This window comes from Vigna unguiculata, chromosome 7 (assembly GCF_004118075.2).
Source record: "Vigna unguiculata cultivar IT97K-499-35 chromosome 7, ASM411807v1, whole genome shotgun sequence".
Lineage (NCBI taxonomy): Eukaryota > Viridiplantae > Streptophyta > Magnoliopsida > Fabales > Fabaceae > Vigna > Vigna unguiculata.
Window position 1 is genome coordinate 33,013,031 of NC_040285.1, and position 25,084 is coordinate 33,038,114.

The 25,084-nt window shown below is 31.9% G+C and overlaps 2 protein-coding genes across 2 annotated transcripts; both read right to left on the reverse strand.

Moving 5' to 3' along the window:
- Positions 1-78: 78 nt before the first annotated feature.
- On the reverse strand, positions 79-3,584 carry LOC114192745 (alpha-(1,4)-fucosyltransferase). The gene is made up of 3 exons (XM_028082542.1): positions 2,935-3,584; positions 919-1,092; positions 79-832 (listed from the first exon to the last, which is right to left on the reverse strand). Exons 1-3 carry the CDS (start codon positions 3,397-3,399, stop codon positions 266-268), a joined length of 1,206 nt encoding a protein of 401 aa, XP_027938343.1. The 5' UTR covers positions 3,400-3,584; the 3' UTR covers positions 79-265.
- Positions 3,585-7,472: 3,888 nt separating this feature from the next.
- LOC114191892 (sucrose transport protein-like) lies at positions 7,473-10,519 on the reverse strand. The gene is made up of 4 exons (XM_028081338.1): positions 9,185-10,519; positions 8,236-8,299; positions 8,099-8,142; positions 7,473-8,004 (listed from the first exon to the last, which is right to left on the reverse strand). Exons 1-4 carry the CDS (start codon positions 10,460-10,462, stop codon positions 7,762-7,764), a joined length of 1,629 nt encoding a protein of 542 aa, XP_027937139.1. The 5' UTR covers positions 10,463-10,519; the 3' UTR covers positions 7,473-7,761.
- Between the last annotated feature and the right edge of the window lie 14,565 nt (positions 10,520-25,084).

Consider the following 25,084-nt stretch of genomic DNA (forward strand, 5'->3'; position numbering starts at 1 on the left):
TACATATATATATATATATATATATATATATATATATATATATATATATATATATTATTTTTAAAATCAGTTCATAAATTAACCTAATCAAAGCGGAATGTAATTCATACTATTTTTCATCATCATGTGTGCTAAGCCTATCTGAATTTGTTTCCTTTATAGTTCAATGTTACTTAGCTCAGACAAACAAGCAATGTGCCTCTATACAAGTAACAAGCCTAAATCCAATGTATCTATTTCTCTGAAGCAGAGCCAAAATCTTAACCTATCTTCTTGCATTTCTTCCACCTCTTCTGCTAACAGCCTCACATAACCGGCATGGCAATGTGTCAAGGCTCATGGCTCGGGTTTTTCCATAGTTTCCCAACACACCGCACCTTCTCCATGCATGGTATTCTGCATAGGCTACTGGGTCGTTAGCAACTGCCTTCACATACGAGGCCAACTCTTCCAATGACTTGAATTTTCTACCATCTATGATTGAATGTGGAGGAACGAAATCCATCACATTTGGTGCACCAAAATAGATTGGAACTGCACCAGAGTCCAAGGCATAGAATAACTTCTCTGTTACATAACTCTCAGTAAAAGTGTTCTCAATGGCAAGAACAAACTTGTAGTGAGACATGGCACAATGTAAATGATCCCACCATTTTGGGGTAACATTGGCATCGTTTGCACATTCGGGATAAAGAGAAAGAGCAGCGTCTAGACCACCAACATTATTTAGGCACTTGCCAAATGAATGATGCGGCAGTAAGTTCAGGAGTTTCTTGGCAAGTTCGTTCCTTTGAGAAAGACAACGTGATGAAGACCAATAAACAAGTATATCCTACAAATGATAAATGAGGTTAGGTTGCTATGAATCACTCTTTTGTTATCTGTCATTGAATAATGTGTTCTTGATCAATTACTTACTCTGTTTTTATCACTGGAGACGTGATAGTTTCGACCACTGTGAAAGAGTGCACCGGCATAGGTTGATTGTACATCATCTTCAGCATGATAACTAATATATATATCTTCTTGACCTGATCTTCTTCTACCAGCTTCAAGATCCATATATACACGAAGCGGTTCTCCTGTGTGTCTCTGAAGTACAAAGAGAAACCGTAACAAGTAAGCAATATGCAATATCAAATTATATGTTTTGAACTGCTTAAATAAGTTCTTATTAAGATCTTCCACAAAGACAATGTATAAAGCTAAGAACTCAGAACAGATAGTTGAAACTTTAACCATGTTTTAACCAGATTTTAAACACCTAAAGAGTCAAAGGAATACATGACTTCATTTATATATGGCTGTGTAGATAATTATCACATACATACCATGATACCACCAAATAAATTGTGCGTGGTTTCGTGTATATTATAATTTGTTTATATTTTGTATTTTGAGACGGAGGGATCACGTTTCATGAGTTAGAATACTTTTAAAACAACTCAACCAAAAGGCATTTTAGTTGTTGACTTACTTGAATCTGATCCCTGAGAACAGAACAATAGAACTATAAGTTAAAACCAAGCTCAGTTAAAAATATTGAAGAAAAATGGAACCAGCCACAGCCCAAATTGATTAAAGGAAATATATAATCACAAAAAGAATTTTCCATCAACTATAGTTGCAGTGAGTTAAGTTGTACAAGGAATCAAGAAGAACTTCTTCTTGCTATTATTAACCCCTGAATGGTAGAGACACAAAGGAACAAAAAGAAAATGTAGCCGTTTTGTATAGAAGAAAAGGAGCTGTTTTGCTATTATTAGCTGCTTTTACCTCTATCCAACATTCCCAAATAAAGTGTATTCCAACACAGCAAACAATTAGGAAATTTTCTTGAACAACTACACCAAATCATGATGAATAAATGATGTCCTCATATCCTACACTAGCAAATTGTTCTTGCCAGGAAATCATTTTGCCAGATGTCTATAGCTTAAGTTCAACAAAAAGTGACTTCAACATAGTTTTTGATGTTTCACACAAAATTTCAAATTCAAGATCTCTTAACCTAATCTACATACAAGAACCACGTCAAACTTCCATATAACCCTGCCTAGAAAATCTGATAACAGAAAGACTTGTTTGTTTCAAAGTAGGGTAGAGTTTATTTGTGATAGAATTGAACAGTGAACATAATTGGGATATGTGTTCTCATTAATCTTAGATTCTCAGTCTTAGATTTTCATTGCATAGCGTCAGACTTCGTATTCTAACACCAAGTTATTTCAAGGTGCGATGCGAAGGCACGACTAAGGAAAGAACCTTTCAAATTGCAATGTTATTTCATCCAAGTTATTGACCAAAGATTAAAATGGGAAGAAAAAGTCCAAGACATGGATTTAGTATCTGCTGAAAAGGATAAATATCGTTATTGCTTTCACAGCTTCCCGTGACTTCCACTCTTACACCAGACACCAAGGCAATAAATCTCAAATCATAATGAGTTGTAATTGTAATATAATCACTTCCTCTGATTAATAAGAATGAAACAATGTTCCTCATATGTTCTCATAACTACCAAAAATCAGATCAATTTAAGTGACACTCAATGCGGCTTGCGAAGCTAGAAAATTCAGTCGTGAATTGTTAACATGTCCTTGTATGTAAGCATTGTAACACACCAAATGTGTAGATCTATTCCAAGATCCAATCTTCAACAGCAATCCAAGATAGATCGTAGGAAATTATCCCTATCTATTGATCCACTCATAAAAAAATAATAAATGACAACCAAGCTTCAAAAGAGACAACCACAAAGCAAGGATCATAAATCGACCTCTCAGCAATGGCAGGGTATTATCACCCAGATAAAACATCATTCATTTCCTTAGTACATTTATCGTTTTCCAATAAAAAATGTTTGCAAACGAAACTAGTACATCCACTTGCACTCACACCCATTCCAAACAACCATTAGAAGGAGAAACCCACCTGAACCGGAGGCGTGGTCGTTTCAAACAGCAAGGCATCAGGCTTGTCGGCGAGAACAGGCGATTTGGACCACAAGCAGCTCAACCCACAAGTGCACGAATACAAGTTATCCAAGTTATCAGGAATCCAAGTCCACCCTTTAACCAAGACACTGACATGGTTCAGTTTCAACCCCGCACAGTTTCCAATCTCCTGCAAAGATGCGACCTTTGACTGGTTTAAGGGCACCCCGTTTGGTTTCTCTTTGAAGCGTGCGCAACCCACTTGCGAGTCCCATTTCCTGAAGGCCCCCACCAGATCAGTGAAGGGTTGAGCAGGCTGCGGCGAGATGGAGCGGGTGACGGGAGGGAAAGAGGTGGCGGCGGAGGGGAATTGGAGGAAGCCGGAGAAGAAGAGGAGGAAAAAGGTGAAGGTGAGCATGATAGTTATGGTGAAGGTGTTGATGGGTTTGGGAGGAACTGGCATGGTGGTTCTATCCCTCTTTTGGAGAGAGAGAAGACATGAGAATGACTGGGTCGAAGTAAACGATCACATATCAGTTGTTTCTTCTTCTTCGTCTTAAGTCTCACGTTTCTATGAATCCTATGAATAGGTTTGGTGAATTTTTCAGTCGTTGTGGTAATAGTATTATACTACTTTTCAAACTCGTTTCGTCCTTTTAGTAGGTCTGGTTGGATTTTACATTTTAACTTGCACATTCAGAAATGGGTGAAATGGATTTATCCATGACCTCCGTGTGAATTGATATAGGAGAAATCTCTTTCAAAGTGACACTGTTATTATTATTTATTATTAAATTCTCAGAAGTTTTGTACTTTACCAAAAGAATATCTTAGTTTTTTGGTCATTTAAAATTGGAAAAGTGGGTTTCTTCTGATCGGTTTGCCTTTTAAAAATAAACACGCAATAATTTTTAAGAGCAATGTTAAGCCAAGTATTTTACATAAATATTCTAGTACAAGAGATACAAAATTAACTTTCACAAACTGAAAAACGTTACTTTTTTAAATCATTTGATATGGTAACTAATTAAATATTTTGATAAGAAATGTAACGCATACGAGGCTGTTTCTTCTGTACCTCCATATCTTTTATTCGCACTCCATTTTAAAGAAATTTCTATTTTATCATTTTCGAATTGTATAATCAGAAAGTAACAATTAAATTTTAGATTGTATAATTCAAAAATTCTTTAAATTATATAATTTGAAAGCTAAAAATAATTTTCAGATTGTATAATCTGAAAACTAAAAACAACTTTTAAATTACATAATTTAAAAGTCAGAAAACCAAAAATATTAAGAAAAAAAAAAGTTCGAATTAAGTCATTTGTCTTCCATATAATACAAATTATTCAAGCTTACAGTCTCCTAAAAAAAACAACTTTCTAAAATTTTAGATTACAGAGTCTAAAAATATTTTTTTACTTCTAAATTTTACAATCCAAAAAGGATAAAATTAAAATTCTCTTTAATTTGGGTACAATGGATAAGTCCATTTCTTTCTCCGTTCCGGTATTCTCTTTTGCTCACTCATAATATAAATGGTTTGTTGTTATTACATATTTTAATTTATATAACCTAAAATATAATTTTAAAAGATTTTGATACTTTCACAAAGCTTTTGTTAACAAATTTTGACGTAATTTCTACCAAACTTTTCTCTTCTCCTTCCAAGCCATGATAACTTATTTATGAATAAAATATTAACCCAATTGAGTGCTGCCATATAGACATTGTTAAAATTTTGTCAAAATTCTTTTTCTATGATTATAATGTGGAATATAATTTTAGATTATATAATAAAAATATTTTGGATGGAAGTCTCTTAACTTACATATTTCAAATTGATTATAAAATATTATAACAGGAATATGTGGCTATTTTTTATGTTATGGAGTGCAGAAAGAAAAATCCTAGATAATAAGCCTACATGGATGGTAAAGAAAAACACTGGAAGAAAACATGGCCCAGACAAAACAATAAACTTGGAACTAGAAACAATAGGCTCCTTTGCTAATTGACATCTTTATTTATGGTTGAGAAGGCATATCAATAACTTCTTGTTCAGTTACAAATGAAAAGAATAATATATGCGTATCTAATTCTACTTAAATTAAAAGAATAAATAATATAATGTTTGACTAGCATACTAGTGTAAAAAGGTTAAATATAAAATTGTGGTTTACAATGATAGCCTATTTGGTTGAGATAAAAAAAAAATGTTAAATATGTTTTTTATCCCTTAACTTTTAGTAAAAATTGGAATTAGTCCCTTTTTGAAACTTTGATGCAATTTAGTTCCTTAACTTTAGAACTGCATAAATTTAGTCATTTTAACCAACATTTTTGTTAAGTTTATTTAACGTTTCGAACACGTTTTATGATAGTTTCTTAGATAACATTTAAGTAAAAATATGTTAAACGGTGTAAACAACTCAAATACTATCATGAACGATATTTGAAACGTCAAATAAACTTAAGAAAAATTAGTTAAAATGGGTAAATCCACTTAGGTCTAAAGTTGAAAGACTAAACTGAGCCAAAGTTTCAAATCGAAGAGAGACTTATTCCAATTTTAACTGAAAGTTAATGAATAAAAAATATATTTAATCCAAAAAATATACTAATTCATTACAAATTTTCTCAAAATTAATAAAATTGAATAATATTTCTTTACCATAAACCAATGAAGGGGATACTTATTGGAAAAGGAGGGGTGGAAGAAATTGAGCAACAAAGAAGAGTTGAAAATGGAATCAGATGCCATTGTGGGGGGTTCACCTTAATTTGGTAGTTCATTCACAATAGTTATATAAATCAAGTGTGACAATCTACACTTTTGCAATTCACAAGGATAGGACAATGAGAAGTTTCAAGACACATACATAGCTGCTTCCTTTTCTGTGTGATATTAGTTTTATAACAAAAAAAAAAAAAAAGAGAGAAATATCTATTCGTTTTTCACTTTTTTGACTTTCATTTCTAACAAAATCATTAACTTTTCAACTTACTTATACTTTATCACTTTTATGTTTGAAATAAAATCACTACGGTAACTTTTGGGACCACAAGGTTGTCACGCTGGCTCTTTTGGCAGATATGTGGTTGTAATAAACTGCATTATTTAAATATTTGACATATTGTATAAGATCCTATTTATTTAGACTTAAAAACCAATTAATGTTATATAAAATATTTTATCTTCTACTTTTTATCTTTTCGGTACAAGTGTCTTATTCCAATATTACATCCATGGATATATAGTTTTAAAGTTAAATTATTGGACGATGGTTAATGCCACGAAATCGACCAGAGTGAATGAGACTACTAAGCTGGTATTACATTTTAAAAGAGTTAGAAGATGGTGAATTCCAACTTGATATGTTAAACGAATTCGTAACTATTATTATTATAGTAAAAGAGAGAATTATGAAAATAATAGCCACTAAAACAGATGTGAACTTCAGATTTTGAATTAAATTAGGATCGAATTGTCGGAAGATGTAATATTAGTTTATTAGTGTTGGTATATCTTCATTGAACTGAATTATTAGCTTAATTTGGCAGAGAGCGTTAGTTTTCACAAAGTATGCGTGAAGACCAGTATCATTAATTTTTCTTTAGGGAGGTGAATTGAAAATCATGTCATGGAACTATTTTAACCGAAAAGGAGTAGACAAAAGGAGAAAACGTGAAGCAAACGAGGATGGTGAAAAAATATGTATATCTTAATTTCTGGATAAGTTTCATGCATTGGCTTTCTAGTTTGAAGTAATAAAAAATAAAAATTCAATATTTGAACTTATAGAAATCAGTAAAGTAAATTTCATTTATGGAATGCTGGAAAGTGATGATACGGAACTTGGCTGAGTTTCATAAATAGAAAGTGACGATTGAAAAATATAAGCAACGAGTTTACGGAAGTTGGAGTGAGTGATCTCAGCAGCACAATGAGTGAAGTCCTCGAACCAACAACATCAATTACGATGTGGAAGTAATATTTGTTAATCTCTCTTGTTCTGTCAAGTTCAGGCATCATCACTGCCGTGAGATGGAAGTAGAAACCTTTATTTTCGGTCTTGCTTCGTTAACAATTTTTTTTATTCTCACCGATCATCGCACCTAATTTAGCAACTTGATCGCTGCTGGTGGTAGAACAAAATTAATGTGGTGGTGGTTGGTCCCTTGCTACGTCCCCCCAACTAAAAAACATGGCAGTGATTCTCATGAACTCCATGTTGTAATCAAAGTAATAATTTCTGGTGAGACAGGTAGATGTGTTCTCAAAATGCCAAAACCACAACATTTTGGAAAATAAGTATATTTACAGACTAAGTTAGAATGTTTGCCTCCACAATTTACTTTCACAAGCTTATCCCATATTTGGTAATCAAGAAGCCTGCGAGTTAACCATTTCCCAAGAATTTTTTATCCATGGATAACTGAGATGGGCCAAATTAATTAAGTGATAATAGATCTTAAGTTTTGAGCGTAAAATTTAAGGAGAAAAGAGAGAGGAGAAGTGATCCCTTTGGGTTATGATGGAGATAAGAGAGAATGTTATTATTATAGTAATGGGTGGAGTGGAGAAGAAGAGAATGGAAAGGTAAGTGGGGGAAGAGGAAAGTGGTGTAGCCTGGAATCACTACATTCCCCTCACAACCCACAGTTACCAACTACCATATAAATTAGGACAGGGTTATGTACACCCACCTCATCAAGCTTTACAATTAAAATGACTGTTATTAGTCATTCATGCCACCACATCACAGCGCCAATTGTAGCATGCATTTTTTGGGACCTAAAAAGCCTTATACTGACGGCTTCAAACAAAAAAAAAAAACCGTACGTCCTCCTTTTTCGACAAAAACACGAACATCATCGACTCATTAATGGAACCCTCCCCTGCTGCGGTTGCAGCTTTCGCCAGATCCGGCGGTGGAGATGGCAGCAGGATTACGGATAGAATGCCACTGGCCGCAGCCGCCACCGCACCCAATACAAACGCCGGCAAGTTACCGCCGCCAAATAGTTTATCCCATTGTCCACTGATCACAGACACCACCATCTATACACATACACGTGCAAATAGTTAGTAACAGTAATTCACAACACAATGGAGTAATTGAGTGGAGAGTAAGATGAAATGAATTAATTGAAACCTGTGGTACGACGATTGCAAGATTGAGGACTCCCAGAGATAATCCTGAAATTTTAATGCAACACAAGGCGTTAAACATTCACTGATTATATATGCACTCAAATTGCTTAACTAGGTGATTATGATTATCGTCTTTACCTTGGCCTGCTCCTGAGGTGGTGGAGAATATTGATGCCAGAGCAAAGGGTATGCTGTAAGTAATCTGAAAACATGCACAGACAAAAATTGTTAGGATCCGCTGCGTTCAAATCTTTCACTCTTTCTTTTTCTACCTTCTTTCTTATTAACCACTTTTCTCTTCCTAACATAAAACAATGGATAAATAAAGAGAACTAAAGAAGTTTCCTTGTGCAAAGAGCGTCACGGGAAAGCTAGCTACGCTTCGTTTGCAACTTACAACGCAATTCCTAAATGCATTAAATGCAATCACGATGCATAAACAAGGGACCTCAAACTTTGGATAACTAAAATTATGATATTATTGGTATATTGTTTATTAAAATAATAACAAAAGCAGTAGTGCTTTTATAACTTTATTTTTTAAACTCTTATATCACATATATGTATTTCTTCTCTTTTTAAACTAGTATATATTGAAAACAAAAATTAATCTACTACTAGTCACGAGTGCCAAGGTATCTTCTAGTTTGTAAACAATCAAACCGGCAATCGCAATCAAAAAATACTTGAAAAGAATTTGAGTATTGTCTTTTGCAGCTCAAACAAAGACAACAGCTAAGAAAACAATTTTTTTATCCAAGTAGAGTCCAAATAAATTTTGTCGACCCGAGAAGCTAAGTTCTTCAAAAAATTTCATAGCCCTCGTTTTGTATTCACAAGGCGGGCCCCAGAGGTCTCCCTGCAGTGTCTCCCACAAAAAATATTTGAAAAAAAAAAAAAAAAAACTGCTTCATGCATGGCGAGATTCCAACCCCCTTCTAAATTTTTAAAAAGTAAACAAACAAAAGCAGGTAAAAAGAGTGTTTTAACCCTTCCTCGTGAATTTGCTGCAATGGGTTTGAAAAAATGATTGAATTGAGTGAAGAAAAAACGTGAGAGGAAGTGGAAGTTAGGTAACGAGGTTTACCGCGAGAGGGATTCCGAGGACGGAAAAGAGGGCCAACGCGCCGGCTTTTACGCCGGCGGGAGGAGGCAGGGGCTCGTGGATGCCGCCGGGGAGGTCAGTGTACTGGCGAGAATGCGCGGCCATCTTGGTGACCAAAACGGTCATGGCCAAACAGATAGCGAGCAAGAAGTTGACGATTCCCCAGAGCCTCTTGACGCCCCCAACTCCACGCGCGAGGACATCGACGCCCAAGGAGGTGGCTCCGAGGACGAGAGAGTTCAACATGAGACCTAAAGAACCGGCGCGCACGCCTCTATCGTAGGCCTTTCCTTCTCCGACGCTTCCGCCGTAGACCTCACGGCCCATCCAGTCGGTGTCGAAGAGAAGGAAGGGGAACCACGCAATCCAGTTGAGACACGTCACCAAGAGAAGGATCCACATGGGACGCTTCAGTTCCCGAAACGCACCGAATAACTGCCCAAAACAGGGCATGCCCCCGTGGGACCCATCTTCTTCCACAACGCTCGCGCTGTTTTTTTCGGACGCCACCGGTTCCTCCTTCACGTAAGTGAGGGCGATGGTGGCCAGACTGAGGAGGAGCGCGATGGAGAGGAAGAAGCAGCTTTTGAGATTGGCGCAGTAGACGTTGCAGGCTTTGGTTTTGGTGAAGGGGAAGACGTGGTGGAGGCCGCTGTAGGACCCCGCGGCGTACCCCAGGACATTGCCTACGGCCATGAAGAAGGAGAAGAAGGAGTTGGCGTTGCGCGTTTTTCGGTGGTCGCCGGCGGAGAGGTCGGCGAGGAGGGCACGGCAGGGGCCCTGGAGCATGTTGTTGGCGACGTCCAGGATCCAGAAGCCGACGACGAAGATGGCGATGGCGCGTGGGCGGACTTTCTTGGCGAGGGAGTCGCCGAAAATGTGGCCGAGGTCGGCGGCGTAGCCTATGAGAAAGACGGCGATGGCAACGGCCAGGGCTCCGGCGGCGATGAAGGGACGGCGGCGGCCGAAGCGGGAAGTGCAGCGGTCGCTGTGGTAGCCGACGATGGGCTGGACCAGCATGCCGGAGACTGGGCCGCAGAGCCAGATGAAGGAGGCCCAAGAGTGGGGAATTCCCAGCAGCTGAACGTAGGGGGTGAGGAGGGAGAGCTGCAGGGCCCAGCCGAACTGCACCCCTGCGGCGATGGATGCCACAGCCATGATCTTCCGGAGGGGACTGGGATCCGCCGGCGGAGTCTCCATGTTAAGGGAGGAAGGCTTGGCGAAATTCTTGTTGTGTTTGGTGGCAGAGAGAGGGTCCATGTTGGAAGAGAGTGTGTGTTGGTTAGTTTTGTGTTGTGTGGTTTGCGAGAGTGTTGTGGGGTTTTATAATCGAGGGAGAGGGGAGTTGCATGTAATACAATGCCTTTCAAAATCGATAACTGTGTCTGTGTTACTGTTTGTGGATATGGTAATCACAACCCTGTTGCCTTATCCGTTTGGGTAAAAGTAAAAACAAAAACTCACTCACGCTCCCTTCGCTTTTCTTCTCGGACTCACACTACCCACAACAAACCCATCTTTTCTCATTTTCATCAATATTGCTGCTCCATCTAACTTTTTTTAATTAATAATAATCATTTATTTTGGGTTTCTGCTTTGAGACTGCTGTAAATCCCAATTGTTTTCATATGGAGGGGTCTTTTCTGGCCTCTTACATCACCAAATCCTAGCAACTTTTGCAATGCTACCAGAATTACATGTCTCATTCTTCTCGTCAAATGCGTCAACTTTTGACTTTCCACTGATTTACTCATATTTACCACTTAGTTTCTTCAAAAACAAATTTAAACGGCACTAAAAGAAATAGAGATAATATTGTGTAAGCAAGTTATCCATATTTAATATATATTCAATGCTGGTGGAAAGAGTTAGCAAAGTCAACTCCACATTAAAACACTGTGTATACATATACTAGTAGTTTGTTGTAGACCGTATAAACATAAATTGGTGGGTTTATAGCTTGAAAATAAAAATATTATATATGTGGTCTAGGAATAATATTTGAGGAAATTAGGTGCGCGTATAATCAATGCTTCATATCTAAGTTAATTAGAACAAAACATAAATCATATGAGAAGTATATCTGAAGTGAAAGCCAGGTGAGATTGAGTGTCAATTATACTAGTAGTATAAAATATTGTATTGCTACAAATTTCAACATGTATAAACTAAGAATTGATACAGAAAACTAGATAGTAGCGTTTCTACCTATTTATAACCACATCAAGAACCCAATATAATAACATAAGTTGTGTTTTCCCACGTGATTATCTTTTGTTGTTGGATAGAAGTTGTAAATCCTAGGAAATTATATCTAGTTTTGGATGCTGATACCTATAAAAAAACTAATAAGCTCCCTCTCTTCTCAATCACAAACCATCGACGAAAATTGTATGAATGAAGATGTTAGGAGTTTTAGATTACCAAGGTCCTCGAGAACCGAATCATGTAGTTGATTGTAAACAATGATTTCATAATCCATTACACTAATAAATAAAGTTTAGAACGGTTTCAAATCAAGTAACTGATAACGGTTAAAGTGCATGCGTTTTAATTTTTTTTTTAACTTTTCATAAAATAAATTAGATAAAGAAAAAAAAAGGGTTCCTCCTGACTTTCTCATATTTTGTGGGAAATCTAAAAAAGGAATCGGATTCGCAAAAGTTAGAAAAAAATAAAAAATTAAAAGCTTTAGTATGGAAAGTTGATCTTAAACCACCGACACCCTTTGACCGGTGGACCCAGCAACCGTTTACTATGAAGAAACTGTGCCAAACACGACGACGACGTATTAGTGCGATGGCGTCATCGTTCCTTCAACATGAGAGTTTCATATTTCATACACTTTTTTTTAAAAGATAGATATTCTCCGCGTATTATATAATATAACGATTATATCCTGGATAAAAAGGAAAAAAAAAGAAAAAATGAGAGTTGTGTTTATCGTTATATTCAGTATAAGTCCATTTTCTGTGGTTTAGATTCTTGTTCTCACAACATTTGAGGGTGATAAGATTTTACTACATTCACACGCACTCTGCTCAGAATAAACTGAAGAGGAAAGAAGATTATGAGAAACTCGTTGTTTCATGGCGTAGGAACTTTGAAAATAACAGAGATAGCATGAATAATTTCACTACAACCTTGATTTATTAAGATATGAAATATAATGAAGAGACGTGAGATCACAGGATGAATTGTATAAAAGATTTTCGAACATGTGAAACAGGTAAAAAAAATCTATATTTCTTATACGGATAGTGGAAAAAGATCCAATTTTTCCAGATAGATAAAAAAATTTCCCACATCAGCATCTTGATTTTGTAGAGTGGATGAATTGTAGGGTGCACCGTTAACCGTTATAAAAGCTTTGATTGAAATATTGTAAAGTGTGCACAGCACAATAATTGTATTTGATCTAGTTGAATTGTGAGAACTAAGAACAATAAGTAAGGGTCATTGACCTTTGGGTTGAGGGCATTTAATTTTGATTGCATGCACAGTGCACATGGAATTTGTAACATGAGCGTCATCAGACATCAGATAATGCTTTGGTAAATGTGACCTTTTAAGTTTGAGATCAGTGATCCATAGGTCAGTAAATGTGTTCATCCATAGGCTGAGTGAGAATAATTCTGTTAAGACCACAGGTTTAATGATTAATTAGATCTTACTTATTTAATAAAAAAAAGTTAAATTTTAACTTTAATTTATTAATTCAATAAATTAAGTTTGGTGGCATCACAAAATCGCTAGGGATGTCAGTTAGCCGGTTTCATTTTTCCTCATCTCGCATCATTAGTCTGCCAAAATAGTCAGTCGTAATAAGTGTGTTGTTTTTAATAATGATAGTTTGATTTTTCTTTTAATTTATTATTTTAGTACTTTTTAAATTATCTATTTTAATTTTTTTTAGTAATATAATATAATAATTTAAAGATAATTAAAGTGTTGAATTAAAAATAGATTAAAAAATATTGTCAAAATATTAATATTTTAAATTGTTTTACTTGTTCTTTGATCCACAAACATTTGACATCTAAACATCTGTCATGCATAAAGTTTCAATAATTTTATTTTTATTTAATTAAATTAATAAAAATAATAAATTTTTTAAATTCATTTTTTAAAATAAATAATATTCATAATTTATAATTTTTAAATACAATTATGTTAAATGTATATAAATAACAATGAAAATTAAATTTTGTCAATAGAATCAAGAATAGATAAAAGATCAAAAGTAAACTTAATTAGTAACAAATTTAGAACACATTTTTAAGACAAATTCACATAATATATATTATTTCATCTTATCTTATTCATTGTCATTTATAAAATATATTAATTTCTAAAATATGTTAAGTTGACTACATGTTTATTTGTTTATGTATGACAAAAAAAACAATAGACATATTAGAATTTCGTACATAATATTTTTATAAATTAAAAATATCCTATTATAAATAAAATAAATATTCAAGATAAAAAATTATGATTTTAAGTAGTTTTTATTATTGAGTTTATAGTTTATGACAAGTTCTATTGAGTCTCTTAACTCACTATTAGACTCTTTAAAATTTTACACTATAGCTATTTAAATCTGTTGTGATAAAAAAGACCCTATAATACACTAAATTCGGCTTTCGGAAAAAAGTTACCTGTAAAAAAAAAACAGTTTTCATATACTAACATCTCAAGTTGAGTATCATTTTTTTTTTATAACAAGTCTGGATTTATTTATATAAAGTTCAGTTTGATTTACTCTCATCCCTACTCGTCTTTTTCTTAATAAAAAAGAAAAAGAAAAATATAAAAAAGTGAAGATAAATGAAAACCAAAATAAATAGATAAAGATGACTATTAAGAAAATTGTTCACCAATATTATTAAAATGTATTGGTGAGCACTTAGTGCATAAACAAATCAAAGAACAAGAAAAACACAATATTAATTGTAAACCACATTAAAAAAGGACATGAATAAATAATAGACAAAATAAAATAATTATAGATAATAGTGTCATTATTAAACAAATAACACACAACACACAAAGATACTCTATTCTTCACGTTAGCCACAATAAGTATAACTACTTGTGTATAAAATAACAAAAAACAAATAAATATTAGTTAAAGAAAAAAGAAGGGCTACAAATATATAGAATATTTAGAATGAGACTGCTCGAAGATTATATACAACTGAATCATTATATATATTTAATTTGTACTATGAAATGCATCTGTAACTACACAAACTAACACACAAAGATACTCTATTTTTTACGTTAGCCACAATAATTATAGATGATAATCTCATCTATTAAACAAATAACACACAAAGATACTCACTCTATTTTTCACGTTAGCCACAATAAGTATAACTACCAAACTAAGCTATATCTATGGAATCCGACTATAATATTTACAATTTAAATAACAAAAAATTCTTAATAGATAAATTACAAGGAGACACTTTAATATATGAGTAATATATGAGCCATGTCACTATTTATATCAGTTGCTTTTATGATTAATGTAAAATGAATTCTAAAATTAAAATTTTATTCTGCAAGTTTTCTGTTATTATACTCACAATTGCAATGCAAAATTTTTATTATATTTTTCACTCCTAAGTGTGACGATTCTTCTTTCCCACTGGCACATCCACTATATAATTCTTTTTCTACGCTCTTCTTCTCTTATGTGACTTCGTCCTTTTACACCACGTCTTCCACCACCATCATTGTCTTTATATATATATATATATATATATATATATATATATATATATATATATCCAATTTACATAAAAAATTAACATACTTTTAACTTAAAATCTTAAAATAAATAAGTTTATATAAATCTCTTATTTTATAAAATATTTAACTTTTTCATATTTATTTAATATAAGATTTAAACTCACATTTAATTTCTCAACCAAATTTTGTTTTTCTTGATCACATTTGGACAAAAAACAACAGCTCACGGTAGCACAAAGTGACAAGAGAATACAAGTTCTACGCATTGCCATTGATTTACAACCACTATATATAGAATGAAACTATCAAGAATTAATAAGCAGACCTAAAATACATTATTACCCAACCCAAACATATCAGACCTAAAACACTGAACATATTATTTATGTAAATAAATTGAATTCAGACATTTACATTCCCCTACACGTGATTAAGTAACGAGAGTAAGTATCAGAATTTGCGCATATGTTTAAACTATGATTCTACACAGATTATGCTTTTTATTCGAAATAAATATTCATGAGAGACAAATCTTTGTTTAGTTCAATTCGTACAAAATTATAGACAACAAAGTTCTCTCCAAATGTTTCATATTGAAGACGAAAATAATTTTATTTTAACTAAAGAGGTTATGCGAATAAGAAATGAAGGAATATTATATATTGCGATGGAATTATTATGTACGACATGTGGTGGCATTATCAAATGAGAATTTGAACAATGATGAAGCTGATGATTGCGAGAAGAATATAAGGCTACAAGAGAAGAGGGGAATAGTGTGGAGGGAAACAACCATGATTAGGTTTAAGGTAGCTGATGACTGTCGCGAACATTATGATATTGATGTTGGAATTAGTGGTGTCATTTTCCACCAAGGCAGCATTCATTTTATATTTCCTCGTCGCATTTTCACGTTAACAACACTTAGGATACAAGTGAAAAAGATGTCAGTCTTTTTCGAATTAAAATAACGAAACTCAATACAAACTACAGCATGTGTTTGTTAGGTTAATATTTTTGTTTTCACCGCACGTAAACTGAAACATCACTCTTTTCAATGCATGACAGATGCACCATTCCTTTGTTGAGACACAGTACTAAATTAACTAAATTAGGTTACTGTGCTTAAGAGATTTTAAACAGAAAAATTTCTTAGATCGGGTATTTTGGTACAGTAATCATAGTGTTGATTTTGTGATGTGCACTATATGAAGCAGAGAAAGAGCCAAATGGCAAGCACTGGAAGACACAGGAATTGAAACGAAACTTAACCTAACTGTTAATGGGGACCAGCTAGGTTGGGAAGCCATGCTAGGTCAATATTTGAGAGATGCAAGGTTAGTGCTTGTGACCCATTGTGAAAGGACGTGCCTTTTCTAGTTCCTCTAATTATTCAGAATTGGCGTGTGTGTTGACTAGACAAAACCCTTGTCTGAAGTGGGACAAAGTGCAACGCAAACACAAATCTGATTCTCTATTTCTCTTTCACTTCACAGTGTATAACAGTGTTGTTATATTTGTTTTCGAAACAGAGCTAATTAATAATTTTCATTCAGAAGAAAAACATAGATAGGACAAACGAAGTTAATTTAAGTAAAATAAAAATGAAGAAAGTGGAAGAAGAATATGTAAGTTAAATAAACTACTGCAGAATCCAGCGCTTTATGCGAAATGATAAGGTTTTAGGCATGTTAGTGGAAATACCAAAAGTGAAATGACATAAAAAGATTAAAGATAATAGATCCCGGGAGAAAAGAACTTAATTCACATTCTTTCAGGCTTTTAATGTTCTCCATTCCACATCCGTTTCATTGTTCTACCTATTCCAGTACACAAAATTTTTCAGTCCTTCTAAAAATCTTTCTTTCTGTTTTCTTCACTGTTTACACCTTTGTATCGGCATGCATTCATCATGCGCCAAACCATTATATTCGCATTATTAGAATTCAAGCCACAGATATATATAAAAAACTCTTTCTGCCACTCTTTTCTATCCATACAGGTAGATATGTTCTTTCCCATATAATTAAAATATATATATACTATACATTGCTGCCACACTTCTTGATTCCCATTAAAATTTATAGAATATTTTTTCGTGGGCATTTTAGATTTCTGTTTGATTACAGTGTGCAGAATGACTCAAAAGGATGAAATAGAATAGAGAGGGAAATATCTATAAATTGTATAAATTCTCAATCTTTTCAGAACTCAATTAATGTTCTATTTGACCTTTTTCTGCCATTGCAGTTACTTGTATCCTTTTTAAGTGCATATTTTGATCTGACTTTTCACCTCATACACGTATTTATGGTATCTAATTCGAAGCTAAAAGAGAAAACAAATTATTCTGACAGTATAATATTTCATCAAGTTACCCTTTTGTTGGCTCATCATTGGTGCTGATCAAGTCATCTTAAATAGTAGCAATTGCAGAAGTAAACTGTATGAAGCTACTGTTATTATGCATGTGTCCTCCTTTTCAAAGTTGTATTTTTTATATAACAAACATCTACATTTAGCTTAACAAGGTGTTTTCAATATTCTTTTGTGATAGAAGAATCGGTGCATTCTTGTTAAAAAGAAATAAACCAAGACTTTAGCCGTATCCGTCACGGGTGTTTACCTTCCAATTCCATGTTCTAAACAGCAACCTCGAGCTACGAGAACAAATCTCAGGTCCACTGTGGAAATTCTATGGAGTTTGATTCTCTGCCTGCAATGCTTTTTCATATACCGACTTAACCCACTTATGGAATTTCTCTTGCACGTACAATTATGCCCACCTTCACTTTTTCTTGCCCAATTTCTTTCCATCATTCACTTTCAATGTGCCACAATTTTGATAGTAATGTCTCGTTAGACACAACAAATATAAATTTTACATTCATTTATATTTATATATTGTACATTCATATAAATTGAGTCTTATGTTAGAAGTGGGCTTTCAAGCTATGTTAGAAGTGGACTTTTTAACTTCACTCTGATATCATGTGAGAAGTGGGTTTTAAGTCTAACTCAACCCCTACAAAATCGGCTTGTAAGGTGAGGTTTGCACCTCACTTATATATTATGAATTAGACTTATCTCTAGTCGATGTGGGACTTCCAACATCTTATATTAAATAAAACTAAAAATGTTTAATCACATAAAATAAAATTTCTCAATCCATTGTTTTAAAAAGTTTAGGATCGAAGATGATGAGATTTTCTTTTCTTAATTTATGCAAATCATACTCTTTATCTCCCAAAATCATAAGAAAATTTAAAATAAGATTTTCAAAACATGATTTTTATTTCATTAGTTCTTGTATTTCTGTTGAAAAAAATAAGCCAATAGGGAAAAAAATAAAAATAAATATTTTCAAACTTTTTTTTTTCAAGTTTTTCAATCATACATAACTTCTCTTCTCTCAGCGGGACCAATGGTATATAATGGTAATAATTGGAGTGATGGTCCTAACACACCATAGCATAGCAAAATAAATACGACATGTCTTTCGGCCTCTTTTATTTGGCAGGATTGACTTTCATTCCTTAAATTCTGTCACTTTATTTAATATTCGAACTATATTAGTAATTAATCATCAATTTGAAATGAGTTACGTACATTGGAATCTAACAGCTTTTTATAATCAGAAAAATTATTTGTTTTTTTTATAATTGTTAAATTATTCTCTGCTTGATTGTTTATTTCCATCAGACCGCTAAACTAAAGTTCCCTGCTTATGACGTTAATTTATAACACTTATTCAGATTTTTGTAATGTAATGTTTATTCCCTGACTTGCATGGTGGCAATATAATAAAAATTTGTAATCATTCTCTAATATTATAATGTCAATCATATAATAAAATAAAAAAAATAAAAATATAATAAGATAAAACAGTTATATATTAGTCATATAAATTATTTTCTCACTCTCATACATTTTATGATTTTCATAATAATTTCTTAAAAACCCATGTTAATCGTATTTTTTATTGCTTCACTGTATAAAATATATAAATTAATCTTACATTAGCAATAAATTTTAATATAATTTTTAATTTTCTTTACAAATCCTAAATTTGTATTAAATCAGCTATTAATATTAATGTGATATTTTCTTGATGATTATATATATAGAAAATTTGAATTTGCAATCAGTAGAAAAAAAATACTTTAAGTCAATTGGTCTATGATATAATTATATTATAAGTTTTGACTAGCATAGCATCGTAAGGTAGATACTTGTTTTGTTAATAACAACTACCATGTTTTCAAGATATTATTCGATTTGAAGTGAGGAATTCTTTTGCAGTTTTGTCCTTAAAAAGTACCTCAGAGAGTAGAGGGAGGTAGGAGTATTTAAAATGCACTTGACCACAACTCCTAAACGGTGTGAGACTTATTGGGTGTACTGGAACAAACCTCCTAGTCGAGGGCAAGGAAAGTTGTCGGTCCCCACAGTGGGCGTCAATGTTCCAATTCGACTAAGTTCGTCCGGCAGCTATCTTTAGGAACAACCACCACGTTGCATTTTTGAGGTATTGTCTGTTTTGGAACTGTCACGGTTTTATCTTTAAAAGGCATCTCAGAAGGTTGAGGGAAGTAAAAATATTTAAATCGACCACATGATTTAAATACCTCGAAAACACGATGATTGTTCCTTACAATGACCGATCGAACTTAGATCGAATCGGAACAAATTTCATTCTTGAAAAGAAAATTTTCAAAATATCTGAATATAAATTTAAATCTAATGTTAAGTAAAAATGAGAGGAAGATTTAATGACATATAAGAAAGATGACCTGCAAACCTATTATTTATAGATTGATATCTTATCTTATTAGTAGTATCTCTCTGATTATCCTTTCTTAAAAGACTCACAAATTATATATATATATATATATATATATATATATATATATATATATATATATATATATATATTTATATATTTTGCAAGGTCCACAGAGAGACAAAATGGTGTGCTTGTGCATATGCAGGTGATTAAAGAAAGTATATAGCAGAAGGTCAAGGTCACCTACCATGAATGAAGTAAGGCATATGTGCCCTAGTCAGGTTTGGATAACGACAAATAATAGTGACCCACTTCTGCAATATCAACAACTTGCCACAAAATCACTCCTGCTCGATTCTATATTCTCTATGCAAAATTCCACTCATAATTCACTTCAAACAAAATAATTAAGATGCCTCCTCACAATTTTAAATATATATTTAATATTCTTTCTCTTATTTATTCCTAATTATTACCATTCGCAAAAATAATATATATCTGCCTCCATAATGGAGATTACTTTTTAAGACAAATTAGTAAACTCAATCATTCATTCATAAAAATATACATAATAAATTCCAAATGTCTTCAAATATTTAATCTTCTTATCAATCATTAAAATTACTTTTTATTTGTTTTAGAGGTGTTACATTGATTTTTAAAAACAGACCATTGAATTAAAATGAATAGCAGTTATAACCAGTCGTTAATTTCTACTTTGAAACACAGCAAACAATGGAATAGGTGACTCTGGGTTATCACCGTGTAAGAAATCTGAGTGAGTCAATATTATTCCTTTTCAACTTTTTAGAAGTTATATGTAATAAATGATAAGTTGGGAAAATGTGCATGAATTTGAGAAAGTTGGTGGAAATTTACGAATTGTTTTTAGGGTGAGTAATTAAATAGAAAAAGGTTGTAACTGGTGAAGGTGTGTGAGAGGGTTGGGAAGGGGACTCCATATCTCACACACATCAAAGGTTCAGAACTGTGTATATCGGAAAAGAAGAAAGGGAAATGTGTTTCATTTCTTGTCGGCATTTATCAACGACACCACCAAATCACCAAATTCCAAACCTATTAAGTATTCTTAATGACGTATATCATTTTGTAACCTAATTAATCAACCTAGGAAAATTAGAAATAGGTTGATTAGTTAGCATATTTGTGTTTTTTTTTTAACAATTACTAGTATTTTTCTAAGGTACGTACGGCTACCGTATGTTGTCGCTAGATACTAGCTAGATGTTGATGTACTGGATTTTTAGACGATTTAATTAGTATTTTCAACTGTAAATAATATTAAAAACTAGGAGTATCGTTAAAAAAAATTAATTATCATAAACACTATTTTTTGTGCATATTTTTACGAAGAATATTTTATTTTTAAAATAAAATAATTGCAGAAAATAAATGTTGGAATTAAAATTAAAAATAATTGCAGAAAATAAATGCTGGAATTAAAATTGAAATCCATTGAAATGTATTTCAACATTGAATGTTTTAATGTAAATTTAAATAAAAGTATAGAACAAGGATGATAAAGAATGCATAACAATTGATCAGAATTAAAGTGAAACATAATAAATATATCAGCAAAGGAAGAGATTTTTAACGAAAACATATATATGCTCTCTTGAGTTATATATTTTTCCTATTTTATATGGAAGTTACTTTTATGTGAACTCTCCCGCTTTTTCCTGTCTTTGTATTCTATGTACTTATGTTTTATTTAGACTTCATCTACCTAATTTTATAGTGATTATTTTTATCTGTTTTATAAGTTCAAATTTACTTTGTATAATGTTTCTAATACATTACAAGAAAATGCTTTGTTAGTAACCAATTTTAGTGACCAAAAGTTGTTAGTTACTATAATTACTAATTTAGATACAAGTTTATAAAGTAAAAAAATTATTGGTTACTAAAATAGTTACTATTATGAATAAAAAATTTATAATTGGTCACTAAATTGGTTTTTAAAATTAGCTACCATAGTTTTGGCTACCAAAGAAAACTGATCACTAAAAATTAACTACCTAAGTTTTGTCTACCAAAATAACTTAGTTACTAAATGACTCTCTAATTAATTAATGACAAATTTAGTGACCAATTATAATTTTTTATTTATATTAGTGACTATTTTAGTAACCAATAAATTTTAATTTTGTAAATTGGTATCTAAATTAGTCACTATAGTGACTAACAACTTTTAGTCACTAAAATTGGTTACTAATAAGACATTTTCTTGTAGAATATTCATTTAAACTAAGAAAAATAGTTGTTGCAACTCGCTGTCATTATAAATCTCAGTGCCTTAAGTTTATTTGACCTGATGAATAAGGTTTTTAATAAGGAATACAAATTCAATTAATTAAAAAAAAATGGATTTAAATGAATTATTAAAACTTCAAACAAAGTGGAAACAAATTAGTACACATTCTAGGAATTGATACATTATATCACTACGCTGTTTATTTGAAGTATTCACCAACTTGTGAATTATTAATTTTTTCAGAAAATGTGGTTTATGATCTTTGACGAATTCATTCTTAAGTAATAACAATTTTTGCCGTCTTTAAAATTTGAATATAAAACATTACTTAAAAAACTAAACTCAAATTCACTTAAATAAAATACGTGTCACTCAATTGAAAATTAGTTGTTTGTTATTTTTAAAATTAGTTATTATAAATATCGATAATTTTATAAATACACGATGATTCGTAATTAGGTTCAGGGTTCAAAGTTGATTTTACACTATATTCGTTTAAAAGCATTTCATTGTAGAGGTGCACACACGTTAAGATGACAATAAAAAAGTTAATTACTTTAACAATATGATTCTCACATTTGAGACAACAAAATCGCAAACCTACTAGAAATGATATGAGCACAATAATGTAAAATTATTATATGTATATTTAACTTCAAATCAGAAGTTTTATATTCAGAAAATTAATATAGAATTACTAAAGTGGTATTCTATTAATTAGTACTAATTATTCGCTAAGCACTTCCATAACTACATCTTCATGTTCTAGAAGAAATTGACCTGCAAAACCAGACAAGAATGACATGAAGTCACATTTGCACTGAGAAGTTATGAGAAATCGTAATTAAGAGCCCTTTGCATATGCATATATGATCGAAGCTTCGTGGGACCAAAAGATACACATTTTTGTATCCCTTGGAAAAGTGTGGAAAAAGAAGAAAAAATGGAAAGTTAAAAAAAAATAAAAATCTAAACTTTGGTTTGAAATTGATGGCTCCTACTACATAAACTTTTGAGTAGGCTCACACGTGGCGAGTGCCGACATCAAAAAAGCCTCAAATAGAAACTTGAGTGTGTTCATGAATATGAATTGTGGTGAGTGGTTACTCACGTGTTACAAAATCACTGGTTGTAATAACTGCTATTAACATTAAAAATAGTTATTATATAATTATACAAAGGTGGTTGGTGGGTGCAATTAGGCACACCCAAGTAGCTTTTCACTTTTTAGTATAAAAATTAATTTGAATAATGAGGTGAATTTTAATATTGTTTGAATTAGTTAACTATATTTATTTATTCGTTATTTTTTTATTAACAAAAATCAGTTTCTCAAACCTGTTTCGTCACTGGAGTGAATTTATTTGTATTTTCTGGATGGGAATAGATAAAGTTTTGCACTACTAAAGTTTTGGCCGGTTGAAAGCATGACACCTTACTGAATTAAGTTATATGATTTTTTTTGGTAGTTGAAGATAACAGTTAAAGTATATGAATTGATCACCCCATTTACTTTTTTTAATGTAAGCTGGAAAAATGTGATGAAATTGATTTTTTTTTTTTTATATCGTACCTAAGGAAAGAGACCTAAACCAACTTATTTTTTCCAAAAAATAAGAATTAAAAACTGTTACGACGAAAGCTCAAATTAGTGAAAATTAGAAAAATTGAAAAGTTTTGAGACAAATGTATTTTAAAGAATTTTATTAACGAAAGTAAAATATTCAACTCATTAATTTTTTTAAAATATTATGTATTTAAGATTTTATCTGACTAATTAGAATAATTTAATAAAATAAGCAATAAAAATGTATTCATAATATATATATATATATATATATATGGTATTTATTATGTTATAGATATTTAGAAGAAAAAATAATCTTTATTCATGAAGACAATTCGTAAAAGTTAGAAATATATAAATATCATAACTTGTTTCCTTGTAATTTTAAATACAGATTTTAATGTAGTTTAAATAATATAATTACATATTTATGTTTTCATGATATTAATTATAATGTCTTCACATGATTGTTTACTTTTATAGATTAAGGATTATCTCAAAGCAGTCTCTCTTTCTATATATATTAAGTTGATTATTGGAATAATCAATATAAAAAAATGTTCATTTAATTTATTACTATAACTAATATAAGATTGTTGTTACATTTTTTAAAATTTGAAAATTATTATTTAACTGAGGTACGTTTTACTTGCAATTTCGGTTCCGAATAGAAATCTATACATACAAGGAAATCAGATTTCAAAAAGGTTTACTTTTCAACTTCACCTCTTTTAACATTGATTTTGAGATGGATATCGAATACCTCCACGAATCATCACTAAAAGTGTTATATACTGTAGCTGCGTGAATGTATGACTTTCCTAATTTACATTTGGACAACTTAAGTACCGTTAATCATATAAGAAATTATAACTTTTGATCAGTTTTACTTGAAAAATATACTTCAATAATATATTTTATTTAATTATTAAATTAAAGAAAAATTACAACCCATTTTTTAATATTTATGTAGTAACAAACTAAAAATGAGAATGACAAATGCTTGGAGTGTTAATTGATTTTTTTTTTATTTACATGAAATTTAGTTAATCTTGTGCCATATATAAATATATAATTTATGAATCCGATTCGTATGTGTTGGAGAACAAAATGGCATTGCTAAGCCACTTTTTGTATGGATACAAGAAAGACGTGATAGGGAAGAATATCTTCTTCCTAAAGAAGCATAGGTACATATAAATAACAACCCACTTTTAAAAAGGTTCAGGCAATTATCAACTTATATATTCCTTCTCAATTTGAGTTAAATCACTCTAATGTCATGCTACAATATTGTGTGTTTTTAAACCCTGCACATATCCTTATCTGATAAAGTTTACCAAACAAAGAAACTTCTTAACAATCGAACAAACACAACATATGTGTGTTGTGTATACGACGAATTTCAAATCGAAATTTTGTTCTCTTTATGTAGGTTCATACGCGTTTAATTAGTTATACCCTCCTTACCAATTTTTTTTTTTCTCAAGGATT

Coding starts and splice junctions, on each gene's coding strand:
- LOC114191892 (XM_028081338.1), bottom strand. CDS start 10,462: ATGGACCCTCTCTCTGCCACCAAACACAACAAGAATTTCGCCAAGCCT. Junction 8,143..8,235: donor CACCTCAGGAGCAGGCCAAG/GTAAAGACGATA, acceptor TTAAAATTTCAG/GATTATCTCTGGGAGTCCTC. Junction 8,005..8,098: donor TTGCAATCGTCGTACCACAG/GTTTCAATTAAT, acceptor GTATGTGTATAG/ATGGTGGTGTCTGTGATCAG.
- LOC114192745 (XM_028082542.1), bottom strand. CDS start 3,399: ATGCCAGTTCCTCCCAAACCCATCAACACCTTCACCATAACTATCATG. Junction 1,093..2,934: donor CGACCACGCCTCCGGTTCAG/GTGGGTTTCTCC, acceptor TTTGTACTTCAG/AGACACACAGGAGAACCGCT. Junction 833..918: donor TCTCCAGTGATAAAAACAGA/GTAAGTAATTGA, acceptor TATCATTTGTAG/GATATACTTGTTTATTGGTC.